General features: G+C 53.8%; 1 protein-coding gene across 2 annotated transcripts in view; it reads left to right on the forward strand.

Moving 5' to 3' along the window:
* The window catches only part of HSF1 (heat shock transcription factor 1), a 94,824-nt gene that overhangs the window by 46,172 nt on the left and 32,381 nt on the right, over positions 1-16,271 (forward strand). For both annotated transcript variants that reach the window (XR_014880713.1, XM_085214660.1), the window contains exons 5-7: positions 3,428-3,503; positions 5,203-5,264; positions 10,986-11,082. Coding sequence is in view for 1 of the 2 variants with exons in the window: in XM_085214660.1 (XP_085070786.1) it covers positions 3,428-3,503; positions 5,203-5,264; positions 10,986-11,082 (235 nt within the window). In the remaining variant the exon portion in view is untranslated. The remainder of the gene's footprint in view (positions 1-3,427; positions 3,504-5,202; positions 5,265-10,985; positions 11,083-16,271) is intronic.

The raw sequence follows: 16,271 nt of genomic DNA on the forward strand, positions 1-16,271 counted from the left end.
CTCCCCATCCAAACCCTTTGGATCCTCCCTCGTCAGCTCCGCGCCGTTTAATTGCCCCGTGGAACGGAGCTGTGCAAAGCGTGACGGATGGGTGCAGCCCTGGGGGCTGCTGGCCCAGCTGCTCCTCCACGGCCCCTAATGAGCCTTCCTGGTGCCCGGTGCAGCGGTTCAGGTGTGCTCTGCTCGGCTCATTGCCCCACTGCTGCCCGCAGTAATTGGTGCAGCTGTGCCCCGCGGCCCTCCTGTGCTCCTGAAAGGACTGTGGGGGTCCTCGGCGCTTCCAAAAAGCAGCTCTGGGTCGGAGCCTCCCTCCCCTCCCCCCCCCCCCCCCCCCCCGCCCCAGAATGGGTTTTGAGTGTAGTGTTGCAGAATTGATGGAGTGACAGAATCGCAGAATGGTTGGGTTGGAGGGGACCTGAAGGATCACGAATTCTTCCGTATCCTTCTGTAGGGTCACAGAATGGCTGAGGTTGGGGTGATAGAATGGTTGGGTTGGGTTGGAAGGGAGCCCACAGAATGGCTGAGGTTGGGATGGGAGAATGGTTGGATTGGAAGGGACCTCAGGGATCACAAATCCTTTTGCATCCTTCTGTAGCGCCACAGAATGGCTGAGGTTGGGATCACAGAATGGTTGGGTTGGAAGGGACCTCAAGGATCACGAATCCTTTTGCATCCTTCTGTAGGGTCACAGAATGGCTGAGGTTGGGATTACAGAATGGTTGGGTTGGGTTGAAGGGAGCCCACAGAATGGCTGGGGTTGGGATGGTAGAATGGTTGGGTTGGAAGGGAGCCTCAAGGATCACAAATCCTTTTGCATCCTTCTGTAGGGTCACAGAATGGCTGGGGTTGGGATCACAGAATGGTTGGGTTGGAAGGGACCTCAAGGATCATGAATCCTTCTGCATCCTTCTGTAGGGTCACAGAATGGCTGAGGTTGGGATGATAGAATGGTTGGGTTGGAAGGGACCTCAAGGATCACGAATCCTTTTGCATCCTTCTGTAGGGTCACAGAATGGCTGAGGTTGGGATCACAGAATGGTTTGGTTGGCTTGGAAGGGAGCCCACAGAATGGCTGGGTTGGGATCACAGAATGGTTGGGTTGGGTTGAAGGGGAGCCCACAGAATGGCTGGGGTTGGGATGGTAGAATGGTTGGGTTGGAAGGGGACTGAAGGATCACGAATCCTTTTGCATCCTTCTGTAGGGTCACGGAATGGCTGAGGTTGGGATCACAGAATGGTTGGGTTGGAAGGGACCTCAAGGATCACAAATCCTTTTGCATCCTTCTGTAGGGTCACAGAATGGCTGAGATTGGGATCACAGAATGGTTGGGTTGGATTGGAAGGGAGCCCACAGAATGGCTGGGGTTGGGATCACAGAATGGTTGGGTTGAAGGGGAGCCCACAGAATGTCTGAGGTTGGGATCACAGAATGGTTGGGTTGGAAGGGACCTCAAGGATCATGAATCCTTCTGCATCCTTCTGTAGGGTCACAGATTGGCTGAGGTTGGGATGATAGAATGGTTGGGTTGGAAGGGACCTCAAGGATCACGAATCCTTTTGCATCCTTCTGTAGGGTCACAGAATGGCTGAGGTTGGGATCGCAGAATGGTTGGGTTGGAAGGGACCTCAAGGATTATGAATCCTTCCATATCCTTCTGTAGGGTCACAGAATGTCTGAGGTTGGGATCACAGAATGGTTGGGTTGGGTTGGGTTGGAATGGAGCCCACAGAATGGCCGGGGTTGGGATCACAGAATGGTTGGGTTAAAGGGGAGCCCACAGAGTGTCTGAGGTTGGGATCACAGAATGGTTGGGTTGGAAGGGACCTCAAGGATCACGAAGCTCCAACCCCTGGCCCCTTGGCAGGACCACCAACCTCCACATTTCACAGGAGCCCAGGCTGCCAGGGCCCCATCCAAGCTGGCCTTGAACACCTCCAGGGATGGACGGGGATCCACAGCCTCTCTGGGCAGCAGTGAGGTGGATGGGACCTTGGAAGGTCCTCTGCTCCAAACTGCTGCGAGCTGGGAGGTGTGATGGGATCAGCTGTGGGGGATGTGTGGTCCGAGAGGGGTGGGAGGGTCTGATGGGATCCCAGAGGCACAGGAAGGTTTGGGTCGGAGGGGAGATTGAAGCCCACCCGGCCTCAGCCCCATAGCACTGCCCCATAGGCAGCTCTGGGGAGAGCTCATCGCTCCCTACAGCTGCTGGAAGGACGTTGTGGTGGGGGGGGGTCGGCCTCACCCTCACGTTGTACCTGGGGGGTCAGGTTGGACATTAGGGAACATTTTCTTCCCAAAAAGAGCTGTGATGCATCGGCATGGGCTGCGTGGGGAGCTGGTGGGGTCACCATCCCTGGAGGTGTTCCAGAACTGTGGGGATGGGGCACGTGGGGGCAAGGTAGTGGGCACTGTAGGGCTGGGGTGGGGTTGCACTGGGGGTCCTGGGGGTCTCTTCCAACCTTAATGACTCCGTGGTTCTATTTAGGGTCGCGGTGGGGATGGGTTTGGGTTGAATTGAGTGAACTTGGAGACATTTTCATTCCTTGATGACTCCTTGGTTCTATTTAGGGTCACAGTGCGGTAGGTTGGGTTTGAACTGGGTGATTCTGGGGGTCTCTTCCAACCTTAATGACTTTATGGTCCTATTTAAGGTTACGGTGGGGGTCGGTTCGGGTTGGGCTTGGGGATCTCAAAGGTCTCTTCCAACCTGAATGACTCTGTGGGACTATTTAGTGACGTAATGGGATGGGTTGGGGTTGGACTGGGTGATCCTAGAGATCGCTTCCATCCTTAATGACTCTGGTTCTACTTAGGGTTATGGTAGGGGTGCAGTGGGGTGGGGTTGGACTGGGGGATCTGGGAGGTCTCTTCCAACCTTAACGACTCTATGGTTCTGTTTAGGGTCATGGTGACGTGGGTTGGGGTTGCACTGGGGGTCCCGGAGGTCTCTTCCAAATGATTAATGACTCTGTGGTTCTACGGAGGGTCATGGTGGGGTGGGTTGGGGCTGGGCTGGGGGATCCTGGGGGTCTTCTCCAACCTTACTGACTCTGTGATTCCATCACTTCATCTCCCGTGGGCCGGGTGCCCAAACGACCCTGAGCACCTCCGGGGTTGGGGCGCGTGGGAAACTGGCAGAGAATTGGGGCTCAGCCTTGAAACTGACACAAGATCGGGGCAAAAAAGGCTGAAAATGGACAACTTGCTTATGGGGTCGGCGTCTAAGAGTGAGGTCACAGCAGTGCTGCCATCACATCGATGTAACTCTCTTAATCCACACCGTGCACCCGCTCCCGGGCTCTGGAGGAGCCTGGAGAAGAAGAGGAAGCACTGCGACCTTCCTGCCCACCTCTCGGTGGTTTTTGTTTGCAGAATTCACCATTCTGTGCTGCATTTGTCCTCAGCACATTTTTGCTTCCCTTGCAGTGAGAACGAGGCGCTGTGGAGGGAGGTGGCCAGCCTGAGGCAGAAGCACGCGCAGCAGCAGAAGGTGGTCAATAAGGTAAAGTCCAAAGCGGAGGGAGGGGTCGGCAGCTGCTGTGATCCCACGCACGGGGGGGGGGGGGGGGTCTGGAAATGCAACAGGGAGGGCTGGGTTATGGGGCAGAGCTCAGCTGGGAGCCGTGTCCTGATCAAGAGGAGCTCCCTGGGCTGCATTGTGCGTCAGTGCCCCTCGTCCTGTCACTGGGCAGCTCCCAGCAGAGCCCGGCCCCCTCCTTTCGTCCCCCAGATCTCCATCAGCACTGCTCAGACCCCCCCCCAGCCTTCTCTCCCCCAGGTGCACAGCCCTGGGGCTCTCAGCCCGGCCCCACCAGGAGGGGCTCCAGGTTCCCCCCATCTCCACACCCTCCGCTGGGCTCTCCCAGCAGTTCCCAGTCTGCCCTGAACTGGGAGCCCAGCACTGGGTAGAGCAGAGGGGAGCAGCACCTCCCTGCCCCGCTGGCTGCACTCTGGCAATGCATCACAGGGTTCCATTGGTCCTCTTGGCCTCCAGGACTCACTGCTGGCTCCTGGTCAGCTTCCAGTCAACCACTGGTGAACCACTGCCCAACCATTGGTCACAGAATCACAGAATCACAGAATGGTTGGGTTGGAAGGGACCCCAAGGATCACGAAGCTCCAACCCCACACCAATGCAGGGCCACCAACCTCCACATCTCACAGCAGCCCAGGCTGCCCAGGGCCCCATCCAACCTGGCCTTGAACACCTCCAGGGATGGACGGGGATCCACAGCCTCTCTGGGCAGCTGTTCCAGCACCTCACCACTCTCACACCAAACAACTTCCCCCTCACATCCAACTGAAATCTGCCCTCCCTCACCTTCCAACCACTCCCCTGTCCTGCTGTTATCTCCCCTTTCCAAGAGCTGATCCCCTCCTGTCTGCAGGCTCCCTTGAGGTCCCGCAGGCTGCACTGAGGTCACCCCACAGCTTCTCTTCTCCAGGCTGAACGAGCCCAGCTCCCTCAGCCTGGCTTCGCAGTGGAGGTGCTGCAGCCCCCTGAGCATCTCAGTGCCCTCCTCTGGACCCTCTCCAACAGCTCCCTGTCCTTCTTGTCCTGGGGGCTCCAGCCCTGGACGCAGTGCTGCAGATGGGGCCTCACAAGAGCTGAGCAGAGGGGGACGATCACCTCCCTGTCCCTGCTGGACACCCCTCTGCTGATGGTCAACCATGGATCAACCACTGCCCAACCACAGATCAACCGTTGGTTGACCAACACTCAACCATGGGTCAACCACTGCCCAGCCATGGGTCAACCATTGATCAACCACTGCCCAACCATGGGTCAACCACTGCCCAACCACAGATCAACCATTGGTTGACCACCACTCAACCATGGGTCAACCACTGCCCAACCACAGATCAACCATTGGTTGACCACCACTCAACCGTTGGCCAGCTGTTGCCCACCAGGACCCCCAGGTCCCTTGGCAGAGCTCCTTCCCAGCAGCTCAGCCCCAACCTGTACTGGTCCATCAGTTGTTCCCAGGCTCAGGACCCTGCAGTGCCCATGCTGAAGCCTCCCAGGTTCCTCCTCACCCAGCCCTTGGTGTGCCCTGGTGCGGCCGGATGGCAGCACGGCTTTCTGGAACCGCAGCCCCTCGCCAAAGCTTTGCATCACCCCACAGCTGTTTCCATCTGTGCCTTAATCTGAGTCACTCCTTGTGTCCCAACAGCTTTTCCTTTTTCTCTCCTCACAGCTTATCCAGTTTTTGATTTCATTGGTGCAATCCAACCGCATCCTTGGGGTGAAGAGAAAGATGTAAGTCTGCATTTCTACCTCCCAATAAATGTTCCCTGTCCGAGAATAAAGAGAGGATCAGCAGGGAGGGTCCCCCAGGTCTCCCTATTCTGTAGCAGCCTTGACAGTGGGGTAGGGCCATCCTTGGGGTCGTGTGAACCTCCAAATCCTCCCTGACTCTGCTCTGGGACGGGAGCCAGAAGTGTCAGTGAGCCCACAGGACGCAGAGCACGCTTCATCCTGCTCTACCAACACAGCATCCTGTCCCCATCGTGGTATTCTTGTCATTAGACTGAAAAAGAACCACGGGGCCATCAGAACCCACCTGCTGGGACACCCACCCACAGTCATCAAGCTGTATTCCACTGTGCTGCTTAGGGATCCTTTCCCTGCTGATTGCATCACACTGTGCTTCTTAGGGATCCTTTCCCTGCTGATTGCATCACACTGTGCTGCTGGGGATCCTTTCCCTGCTGATTGCATCACACTGTGCTGCTGGGGATCCTTTCCCTGCTGATTGCATCACACTGTGCTGCTTAGGGATCCTTTCCCTGCTGATTGCATCACACTGTGCTGCTGGGGATCCTTTCCCTGCTGATTGCATCACAGTGTGCTGGGGATCCTTTCCCTGCTGATTGCATCACACTGTGCTGCTTAGGGATCCTTTCCCTGCTGATTGCATCACACTGTGCTGCTGGGGATCCTTTCCCTGCTGATTGCATCACACTGTGCTGCTTAGGGATCCTTTCCCTGCTGATTGCATCCCACTGTGCTGCTGGGGATCCTTTCCCTGCTGATTGCATCCCACTGTGCTGCTAGGGATCCTTTCCCTGCTGATTGCATCCCACTGTGCTGCTTAGGGATCCTTTCCCTGCTGATTGCATCCCACTGTGCTGCTGGGATCCTTTCCCTGCTGATTGCATCACACTGTGCTGCTAGGGATCCTTTCCCTGCTGATTGCATCACACTGTGCTGCTTAGGGATCCTTTCCCTGCTGATTGCATCACACTGTGCTGCTTAGGGATCCTTTCCCTGCTGATTGCATCCCACTGTGCTGCTTGGGATCCTTTCCCTGCTGATTGCATCACACTGTGCTGCTGGGGATCCTTTCCCTGCTGATTGCATCCACTGTGCTGCTTGGGATCCTTTCCCTGCTGATTGCATCACACTGTGCTGCTTAGGGATCCTTTCCCTGCTGATTGCATCACACCTGTGCTGCTTAGGGATCCTTTCCCTGCTGATTGCATCACACTGTGCTGCTTGGGATCCTTTCCCTGCTGATTGCATCCCACTGTGCTGCTTAGGGATCCTTTCCCTGCTGATTGCATCACACTGTGCTGCTTAGGGATCCTTTCCCTGCTGATTGCATCCACTGTGCTGCTTAGGGATCCTTTCCCTGCTGATTGCATCACACTGTGCTGCTGGGGATCCTTTCCCTGCTGATTGCATCACACTGTGCTGCTAGGGATCCTTTCCCTGCTGATTGCATCACACTGTGCTCTGCTTGGGATCCTTTCCCTGCTGATTGCATCACACTGTGCTGCTTAGGGATCCTTTCCCTGCTGATTGCATCACACTGTGCTGCGGGAGTCCTTTCCCTGCTGATTGCATCACACTGTGCTGCTTAGGGATCCTTTCCCTGCTGATTGCATCCACACTGTGCTGCTGGGGATCCTTTCCCTGCTGATTGCATCCCACTGTGCTGCTTAGGGATCCTTTCCCTGCTGATTGCATCACACTGTGCTGCTGGGGATCCTTTCCCTGCTGATTGCATCCCACTGTGCTGCTGGGATCCTTTCCCTGCTGATTGCATCACACTGTGCTGCTTAGGGATCCTTTCCCTGCTGATTGCATCACACTGTGCTGCTTAGGGATCCTTTCCCTGCTGATTGCATCACACTGTGCTGCTGGGGATCCTTTCCCTGCTGATTGCATCACACTGTGCTGCTTAGGGATCCTTTCCCTGCTGATTGCATCACACTGTGCTGCTGGGGATCCTTTCCCTGCTGATTGCATCACACTGTGCTGCTGGGGATCCTTTCCCTGCTGATTGCATCACACTGTGCTGCTGGGGATCCTTTCCCTGCTGATTGCATCCACTGTGCTGCTTAGGGATCCTTTCCCTGCTGATTGCATCCCACTGTGCTGCTGGGGATCCTTTCCCTGCTGATTGCTGCGATTGCATCCACTGTGCTGGGATCCTTTCCCTGCTGATTGCACCACACTGTGCTGCTGGATCCTTTCCCTGCTGATTGCATCACACTGTGCTGCTTAGGGATCCTTTCCCTGCTGATTGCATCCACTGTGCTGCTTAGGGATCCTTTCCCTGCTGATTGCATCACACTGTGCTGCTGGGATCCTTTCCCTGCTGATTGCATCACACTGTGCTGCTTAGGGATCCTTTCCCTGCTGATTGCATCACACTGTGCTGCTAGGGATCCTTTCCCTGCTGATTGCATCACACTGTGCTGCTGGGGATCCTTTCCCTGCTGATTGCATCCACACTGTGCTGCTGGGGATCCTTTCCCTGCTGATTGCATCACACTGTGCTGCTGGGGATCCTTTCCCTGCTGATTGCATCACACTGTGCTGCTGGGATCCTTTCCCTGCTGATTGCATCACACTGTGCTGCTTAGGGATCCTTTCCCTGCTGATTGCATCCCACTGTGCTGCTGGGGATCCTTTCCCTGCTGATTGCATCACACTGTGCTGCTTAGGGATCCTTTCCCTGCTGATTGCATCCCACTGTGCTGCTTAGGGATCCTTTCCCTGCTGATTGCATCACACTGTGCTGCTTAGGGATCCTTTCCCTGCTGATTGCATCCACTGTGCTGCTTAGGGATCCTTTCCCTGCTGATTGCATCACACTGTGCTGCTGGGGATCCTTTCCCTGCTGATTGCATCACACTGTGCTGCTGGGGATCCTTTCCCTGCTGATTGCATCACACTGTGCTGCTTAGGGATCCTTTCCCTGCTGATTGCATCACACTGTGCTGCTTAGGGATCCTTTCCCTGCTGATTGCATCACACTGTGCTGCTTAGGGATCCTTTCCCTGCTGATTGCATCCCACTGTGCTGCTGGGGATCCTTTCCCTGCTGATTGCATCACACTGTGCTGCTGGGGATCCTTTCCCTGCTGATTGCATCACACTGTGCTGCTGGGGATCCTTTCCCTGCTGATTGCATCACACTGTGTGCTTAGGGATCCTTTCCCTGCTGATTGCATCACACTGTGCTGCTTAGGGATCCTTTCCCTGCTGATTGCATCACACTGTGCTGCTGGAGATCCTTTCCCTGCTGATTGCATCACACTGTGCTGCTTAGGGATCCTTTCCCTGCTGATTGCATCACACTGTGCTGCTTAGGGATCCTTTCCCTGCTGATTGCATCACACTGTGCTGCTGGGGATCCTTTCCCTGCTGATTGCATCACACTGTGCTTCTTAGGGATCCTTTCCCTGCTGATTGCATCACACTGTGCTTCTTAGGGATCCTTTCCCTGCTGATTGCATCCCACTGTGCTGCTTAGGGATCCTTTCCGTGCTGATTGCATCCCACTGTGCTGCTGGGGATCCTTTCCCTGCTGATTGCATCACACTGTGCTGCTGGGGATCCTTTCCCTGCTGATTGCATCCCCCTGTGCTGCTGGGGATCCTTTCCCTGCTGATTGCATCCCACTGTGCTGCTGGGGATCCTTTCCCTGCTGATTGCATCACACTGTGCTGCTGGGGATCCTTTCCCTGCTGATTGCATCCCACTGTGCTGCTGGGGATCCTTTCCCTGCTGACTGCATCCCACTGTGCTGCTTAGGGATCCTTTCCCTGCTGATTGCATCACACTGTGCTACTTAGGGATCCTTTCCCTGCTGATTGCATCCCACTGTGCTGCTGGGGATCCTTTCCCTGCTGATTGCATCACACTGTGCTGCTTAGGGATCCTTTCCCTGCTGATTGCATCACACTGTGCTGCTTAGGGATCCTTTCCCTGCTGATTGCATCCCACTGTGCTGCTTAGGGATCCTTTCCCTGCTGATTGCATCCCACTGTGCTGCTGGGGATCCTTTCCCTGCTGATTGCATCCCACTGTGCTGCTTAGGGATCCTTTCCCTGCTGATTGCATCCCACTGTGCTGCTGGGGATCCTTTCCCTGCTGATTGCATCCCACTGTGCTGCTTAGGGATCCTTTCCCTGCTGATTGCATCACACTGTGCTGGGGATCCTTTCCCTGCTGATTGCATCACACTGTGCTGCTGGGGATCCTTTCCCTGCTGATTGCATCACACTGTGCTGCTTAGGGATCCTTTCCCTGCTGATTGCATCACACTGTGCTGCTTAGGGATCCTTTCCCTGCTGATTGCATCCCACTGTGCTGCAGGGATCCTTTCCCTGCTGATTGCATCCCACTGTGCTGCTTAGGGATCCTTTCCCTGCTGATTGCATCCCACTGTGCTGCTGGGGATCCTTTCCCTGCTGATTGCATCCCACTGTGCTGCTTAGGGATCCTTTCCCTGCTGATTGCATCCCACTGTGCTGCTTAGGGATCCTTTCCCTGCTGATTGCATCACACTGTGCTGGGGATCCTTTCCCTGCTGATTGCATCACACTGTGCTGCTCAGGGATCCTTTCCCTGCTGATTGCATCACACTGTGCTGCTGGGGATCCTTTCCCTGCTGATTGCATCACACTGTGCTTCTTAGGGATCCTTTCCCTGCTGATTGCATCCCACTGTGCTGCTGGGGATCCTTTCCCTGCTGATTCCATCACACTGTGCTGCTGGGGATCCTTTCCCTGCTGATTGCATCACACTGTGCTGCTTAGGGATCCTTTCCCTGCTGATTGCATCCCACTGTGCTGCTTAGGGATCCTTTCCCTGCTGATTGCATCACACTGTGCTGCTTAGGGATCCTTTCCCTGCTGACTGCATCACACTGTGCTGCTTAGGGATCCTTTCCCTGCTGATTGCATCACACTGTGCTGCTTAGGGATCCTTTCCCTGCTGACTGCATCACACTGTGCTGCTTAGGGATCCTTTCCCTGCTGATTGCATCCCACTGTGCTGCTGGGGATCCTTTCCCTGCTGATTGCATCCCACTGTGCTGCTGGGGATCCTTTCCCTGCTGATTGCATCACACTGTGCTTCTTAGGGATCCTTTCCCTTCTGATTGCATCCCACTGTGCTGCTGGGGATCCTTTCCCTGCTGATTGCATCACACTGTGCTGCTTAGGGATCCTTTCCCTGCTGATTGCATCCCACTGTGCTGCTTAGGGATCCTTTCCCTGCTGATTGCATCACACTGTGCTGCTTAGGGATCCTTTCCCTGCTGATTGCATCACACTGTGCTGCTTAGGGATCCTTTCCCTGCTGATTGCATCACACTGTGCTGCTTAGGGATCCTTTCCCTGCTGATTGCATCACACTGTGCTGCTGGGGATCCTTTCCCTGCTGATTCCATTACACTGTGCTGGGGATTGCCCCCCTGTGCTGATTATTTTGGAGGCTCCTAGGAGGTTATCCCCACTTCCCGATGAATTTGACATTAACCATTAGTGGTTCCGCCCCAGGATGGTGCTGCAGCACACCCACGTCTCCCCTCTGATCCTTAACACCCCCCTCTGTCTCTGCTCCACCCTCTCCCCATAGCATCCCCCCCCCAAGGTCCCCCCACAGCCGTACCCCCGCGGTGCTGGGCAGTGCTGGACGCCAGCAGCTCGGTGACCCCGCGGTTTTTGGGACTCTCTTTCAGCCCCCTGATGTTGAACGACAGCAGTTCAGCTCATTCCATGCCGAAATACAGCCGCCAGTACTCCCTGGAGCACGTCCACGGCTCGTCCCCATACGCAGTAAGTGAGCGGGGCGGAGGGGGTGGCTCAGCATCCCTGGCATGGATCCCGCTGGGATTTCCTATGGGAGAGCTGGCTGCTGGGGGGGAACTGTTGTTTACTGAGAGAAAGTTCTTTCCTATGAGAGCGGTGAGGTGCTGGACCAGCTGCCCAGAGAGGCTGTGGATCCCCGTCCATCCCTGGAGGTGTTCAAGGCCAGCTTGGATGGGGCCCTGAGCAGCCTGGGCTGCTGTGAGATGTGGAGGTTGGTGGCCCTGCATTGGTGGGGGGTTGGAGCTTCGTGATCCTTGAGGTCCCTTCCAACCCAACCATTCTGTGATTCTGTAACAGAGCTGGAGGGAACAGAGGAGAGAATAGAACAGAGTAGGATAGATCAGAGCAGAATAGATCAGAGCAGAATAGAACAGAATAAGATAGACAGGATAGACAGAGCAGGATAGAACAGAACTACAGAGCAGAATAGAACAGAACAAAATAGAGCAGGATAGAACAGACAGGATGAGAACAGGAATAGAACAGAACAGGACAGAACAGAACAAAACAGAGCAGGATAGAACAGAACACGATAGACAGAACAGGAAAGAACAGCAGGATAGAACAGAACAGGATAGAACAGAGCAAAGAACAGAGCAGGATAGAACAGAACAGGATAGAACAGAACAGAACAGAATAGAACAGACAGGATAGAACAGAGCAGGATAGAACAGAGCAGGATAGAACAGAACAGGATAGAACAGAACAGGACAGAACAGAACAGGATAGAACAGAGCAGGATGAGAACAGAACAGAACAGAATAGAACAGAACAGGATAGAACAGCACAAAACAGAGCAGGATAGAACAGAACAGGACAGAACAGAACAGGACTGAACAGAACAGGATAGAACAGAACGGGACAGAACAGAGCAGGACAGAACAGAGCAGGATAGAACAGAACAGGATAGAACAGAACAGGATAGAACAGAGCAGGAGAGAACAGAGCAGGATAGAACAGACAGGACAGAACAGAGCAGGATAGAACAGAACAGGATAGAACAGAACAGGATAGAACAGAGCAGGATAGAACAGAACAGGATAGAACAGAACAGGACAGAACAGAGCAGGATAGAACAGAACAGGACAGAACAGAGCAGGACAGAACAGAACAGGATAGAACAGAACAGGATAGAACAGAGCAGGATAGAACAGAACAGGATAGAACAGAACAGAACAGAACAGGACAGAACAGAACAGAGCAGGACAGAACAGAGCAGGATAGAACAGAACAGGATAGAACAGAGCAGGATAGAACAGAACAGGATAGAACAGGACAGGACAGAACAGAGCAGGACAGAACAGAACAGGACAGAACAGAAAACAGAACAGAAAAAGAAGGATCAGAGCAAGATAGAAGAAATCCAAACAGAACAGAGCGGAGCAGGACAGAACAGAACAGAACAGAACAGGATAGAACAGAACAGAACAGAGCAGGATAAAACAGAACAGGATAGGTCAGGACAGAACAGAACAGAATAGAATAGAACAGGATAAAACAGAACAGAACAAGATAGATCAGAGCAAGATGGAATAAATCCAAACAGAATCGAGCAGAGCAGGACAGAACAGAACAGAACAGAACAAAACAGAACAGAACAGAACAAGATAGATCAAGCAAGATGGAATAAATCCAAACAGAATAGGACAGAAGGGACCTAAAAGATCTCTGGGTCCAGCTCCCTGACCATCTCATAGAAGCACATCAGTGATATAACCCAAATGTCCCCTGAGCTGCTGCGAGGTATCCCTGGAACCCCGTAGTTCTCCAGAAGGTTCTGATGGGACCGGGGCTTTGGGTCGCTGACCAAGCAAGAGCCACCCAGTCCAACCAGCAGCAGAGGTGGTGCAGTGGTGCTGCTCTGCTTCCCTCTGCTGATTTGGACTTTGCTTTGGATTTATCTCAAAGTAAATTGGATGTGTGAGTCATTAAAGATCACAGAGCCGTGGAATGGTTGGGTTGGAAGGGTTCTTAAAGATCGTTGAGCCATAGAAGATAGAATGGGTTGGGTTGGAGTGGTCCATGGAGACTGTAGAACCACGGAATGGTTGGGTTGGAAGGGTCCTGAAAGATCATAGTAACATAGCATGGTTGGGTTGGAAGGGTCCTTGAAGATTGTAGAACCATGGAATGGTTGGGTCAGAAGGGTCCTTCAAGGTCATAGTGACATAGCATGGTTGGGTTGGAAGGGTCCTTAAAGGTCATAGTGACATAGCATGGTTGGGTTGGAAGGGTCCTTAAAGGTCATAGTGACATAGCATGGTTGGGATGGAAGGGTCCTTACTGTTCAGAGAACCATAGGATCATAGAATGGATTGGGTTGGAAGAGTCCTTGAAGATTGTAGAACCATGGAATTGTTGGGTCAGAAGGGTCCTTCAAGGTCATAGTGACATAGCATGGTTGGGTTGGAAGGGTCCTTAAAGGTCATAGTGACATAGCATGGTTGGGTTGGAAGGGTCCCTCAAGGTCATAGAGGATCATAGAATGGATTGGGTTGGAAGGGTCCTTAAAGATTGTAGAACCATGGAATGGTTGGGTCAGAAGGGTCCTTCAAGGTCATAGTGACATAGCATGGTTGGGTTCGAAGGGTCCTTAAAAGACATAGTGACATAGCATGGTTGGGTTGGAAGGGTCCTTCAAGGTTATGGAGACATGGGATGGTTGAGTTGGAAGGGTCCTTAAAGATCATACAGACATAGCATGGTTGGGCTGGAAGGGTCTCTAAAGATCATAGTGACATAGCATGGTTGGGTTGGAAGGGTCTTTAAAGGTCATAGTGACATAGCATGGTTGGGATGGAAGGGTCCTTCAAGGTCATAGTGACATAGCATGGTTGGGTTGGAAGGGTCTTTAAAGTCATAGTGACATAGCATGGTTGGGTTGGAAGGGTCCTTAAAGTTCAAAGAACCATAGGATCATAGAATGGATTGGTTGGAAGGTCCTTAAAGACTGTAGAACCATGGAATGGTTGGGTCAGAAGGTCCTTCAAGGTTATGGAGACATGGGGTGGTTGGGTCAGAAGTGTCCTTAAAGATCATACAGACATAGCATGGTTGGGCTGGAAGGGTCTTTAAAGGTCATAGTGACATAGCATGGTTGGGATGGAAGAGTCCTTAAAGATCATAGTGACATAATATGGTTGGGTTGGAAGGGTCCTTAAAGATCATAGTGACATAATATGGTTGGGTTGGAAGGGTCCTTAAAGGTCATAGTGACATAGCATGGTTGGGTTGGAAGGGTCCTTCAAGGTTATGGAGACGTGGGGTGGTTGTGTTGGAAGAGTCCTTAAAGATCATAGAGACATAGTATGGTTGGGCTGGAAAGGTCCTTAAAGATCATAGAGACATAGCATGGTTGGGCTGGAAAGGTCCTTAAAGATCATAGAGACATAGCATGGTTGGGCTGGAAAGGTCCTTAAAGATCATAGAGACATAGCATGGTTGGGCTGGAAAGGTCCTTAAAGATCATAGAGACATAGCATGGTTGGGCTGGAAAGGTCCTTAAAGATCATAGTGACATAGCATGGTTGGGCTGGAAAGGTCCTTAAAGATCATAGAGACATAGCATGGTTGGGCTGGAAAGGTCCTTAAAGATCATAGAGACAGCATGGCTGGGCTGGAAAGGTCCTTAAAGATCATAGAGACATAGCATGGTTGGGCTGGAAAGGTCCTTAAAGATCATAGTGACATAGCATGGTTGGGCTGGAAAGGTCCTTAAAGATCATAGAGACATAGCATGGCTGGGCTGGAAGGGTCCTCCAAGATTGTAGAACCGTAGAAGTGTTGGGTTGGACGGGTCCTTCCTGGTCAATGGGCGGCTGTGTGTAATCAGCACGGCTCCCACGAGAAGCCTGCTTTCTGTGGGTCACACCAGGAGCCCACAGGGCCGGGTGACGGAGCACCCGGGGGGAGGAGATCCGCAGGGCTCTGCCGGGCTCAGTCCCGGTGTTGTGTGAGCCCCTCCAGGGCCCCCTCCCCACCTGGCAGCCCCGCCTGCCTCAGAATCACAGAATCACAGAATCGGAGGGGTTGGAAGGGACCCCCAGAGATCACGGAGTCCAACCCCCTGCCAAAGCAGTTCCCCACACCAGGTGGCTCAAGTCGGTGTCCAGGTGGGTCTTGAATGTCTCCAGTGATGGAGACTCCACCACCTCCCTGTGCAGCCCTGTTCCAGTGCTCCGTCACCTCACCTAAAGAAGTCCTTGCCCACATTTGTGCAGAACTTCCTATGCTGCAGTTTCTGGCCATACATCAAATGATTCACAGAATCATTTGAGCTGAAAGAGTCCCTCCAAGCTCATCTAGTCCAACCCCCCTGCAAGGAACAGGGACACCTACAGCTCCATCAGGTGCTCAGAGCCCCGTCCAGCCTGACCTCGAGTGGCTCACGTCCAGCTTCCCATCCTCCGGTACCCCTGAGGTCTTTTTGGCAGGGCTGTATCAGTGCGTGCTGATAGTGGGGGTTGCAAGTCCTTGCCCCTTAGCTTCATTAAACCTGCCTCGCGTGAGAGCTGTTCGGCGCGTGGCCGAGTTTTCCTTGCAGCAAAATGAAACCATCCCCAATGGCAGATGGTGATGACCCCTGCCTGCTCCGCACCGAGCTCTGCCTCCCGAAGTCAAGCACCTGTTGGGCTGCGGTGGTCCTGGAGCATTTCCAGCTGACCCCAACCCTCCCGGCCGTGCTTACGAGCTCTCAGCCATCACACTGCCCGCGGCAGCTCTGTGTTCCCCTTCCAGCTCCTGTGATCTCTGCTTTCAAAGCGCCGTTCTTCTCGCAGCAAACGCTTCACACAGAACCTCCGGGAGCTGTTCCAGTGATGAGAAATGCAGCTGGTTCCTTTTTTCCCAGCCCCGGGGCACGCGTGGTGTTCTGCCCAGAGCTGGCTGGGTGGCTTTCAGAGCCCATGAGCGCAATGGATCCGCCGTGGTCCCGGTCGGATAGAACAAAGATAGAGCAAAGCGTTCCCACGTGGCTGTGGGTGGGCTGCCCACCTCCCTGCTCGCTCTGTGCCCGCTGGGATCCTTCACCTGGGAAGGAGAATCCCAGTGCCTGGGACCACAGCGGGGCAGCCCCAAGCCCACGGCCCCGAGGAGCGGCTGCCGAGCGTCTCCGTGCTCCCCACGTGTTGGCTGCTGTCAGCTGGGATCGTAGAACC

This window comes from Meleagris gallopavo, chromosome 32, assembly GCF_905368555.1.
Source record: "Meleagris gallopavo chromosome 32, MGAL_WU_HG_1.1, whole genome shotgun sequence".
NCBI classification, from domain to species: Eukaryota; Metazoa; Chordata; class Aves; order Galliformes; family Phasianidae; genus Meleagris; species Meleagris gallopavo.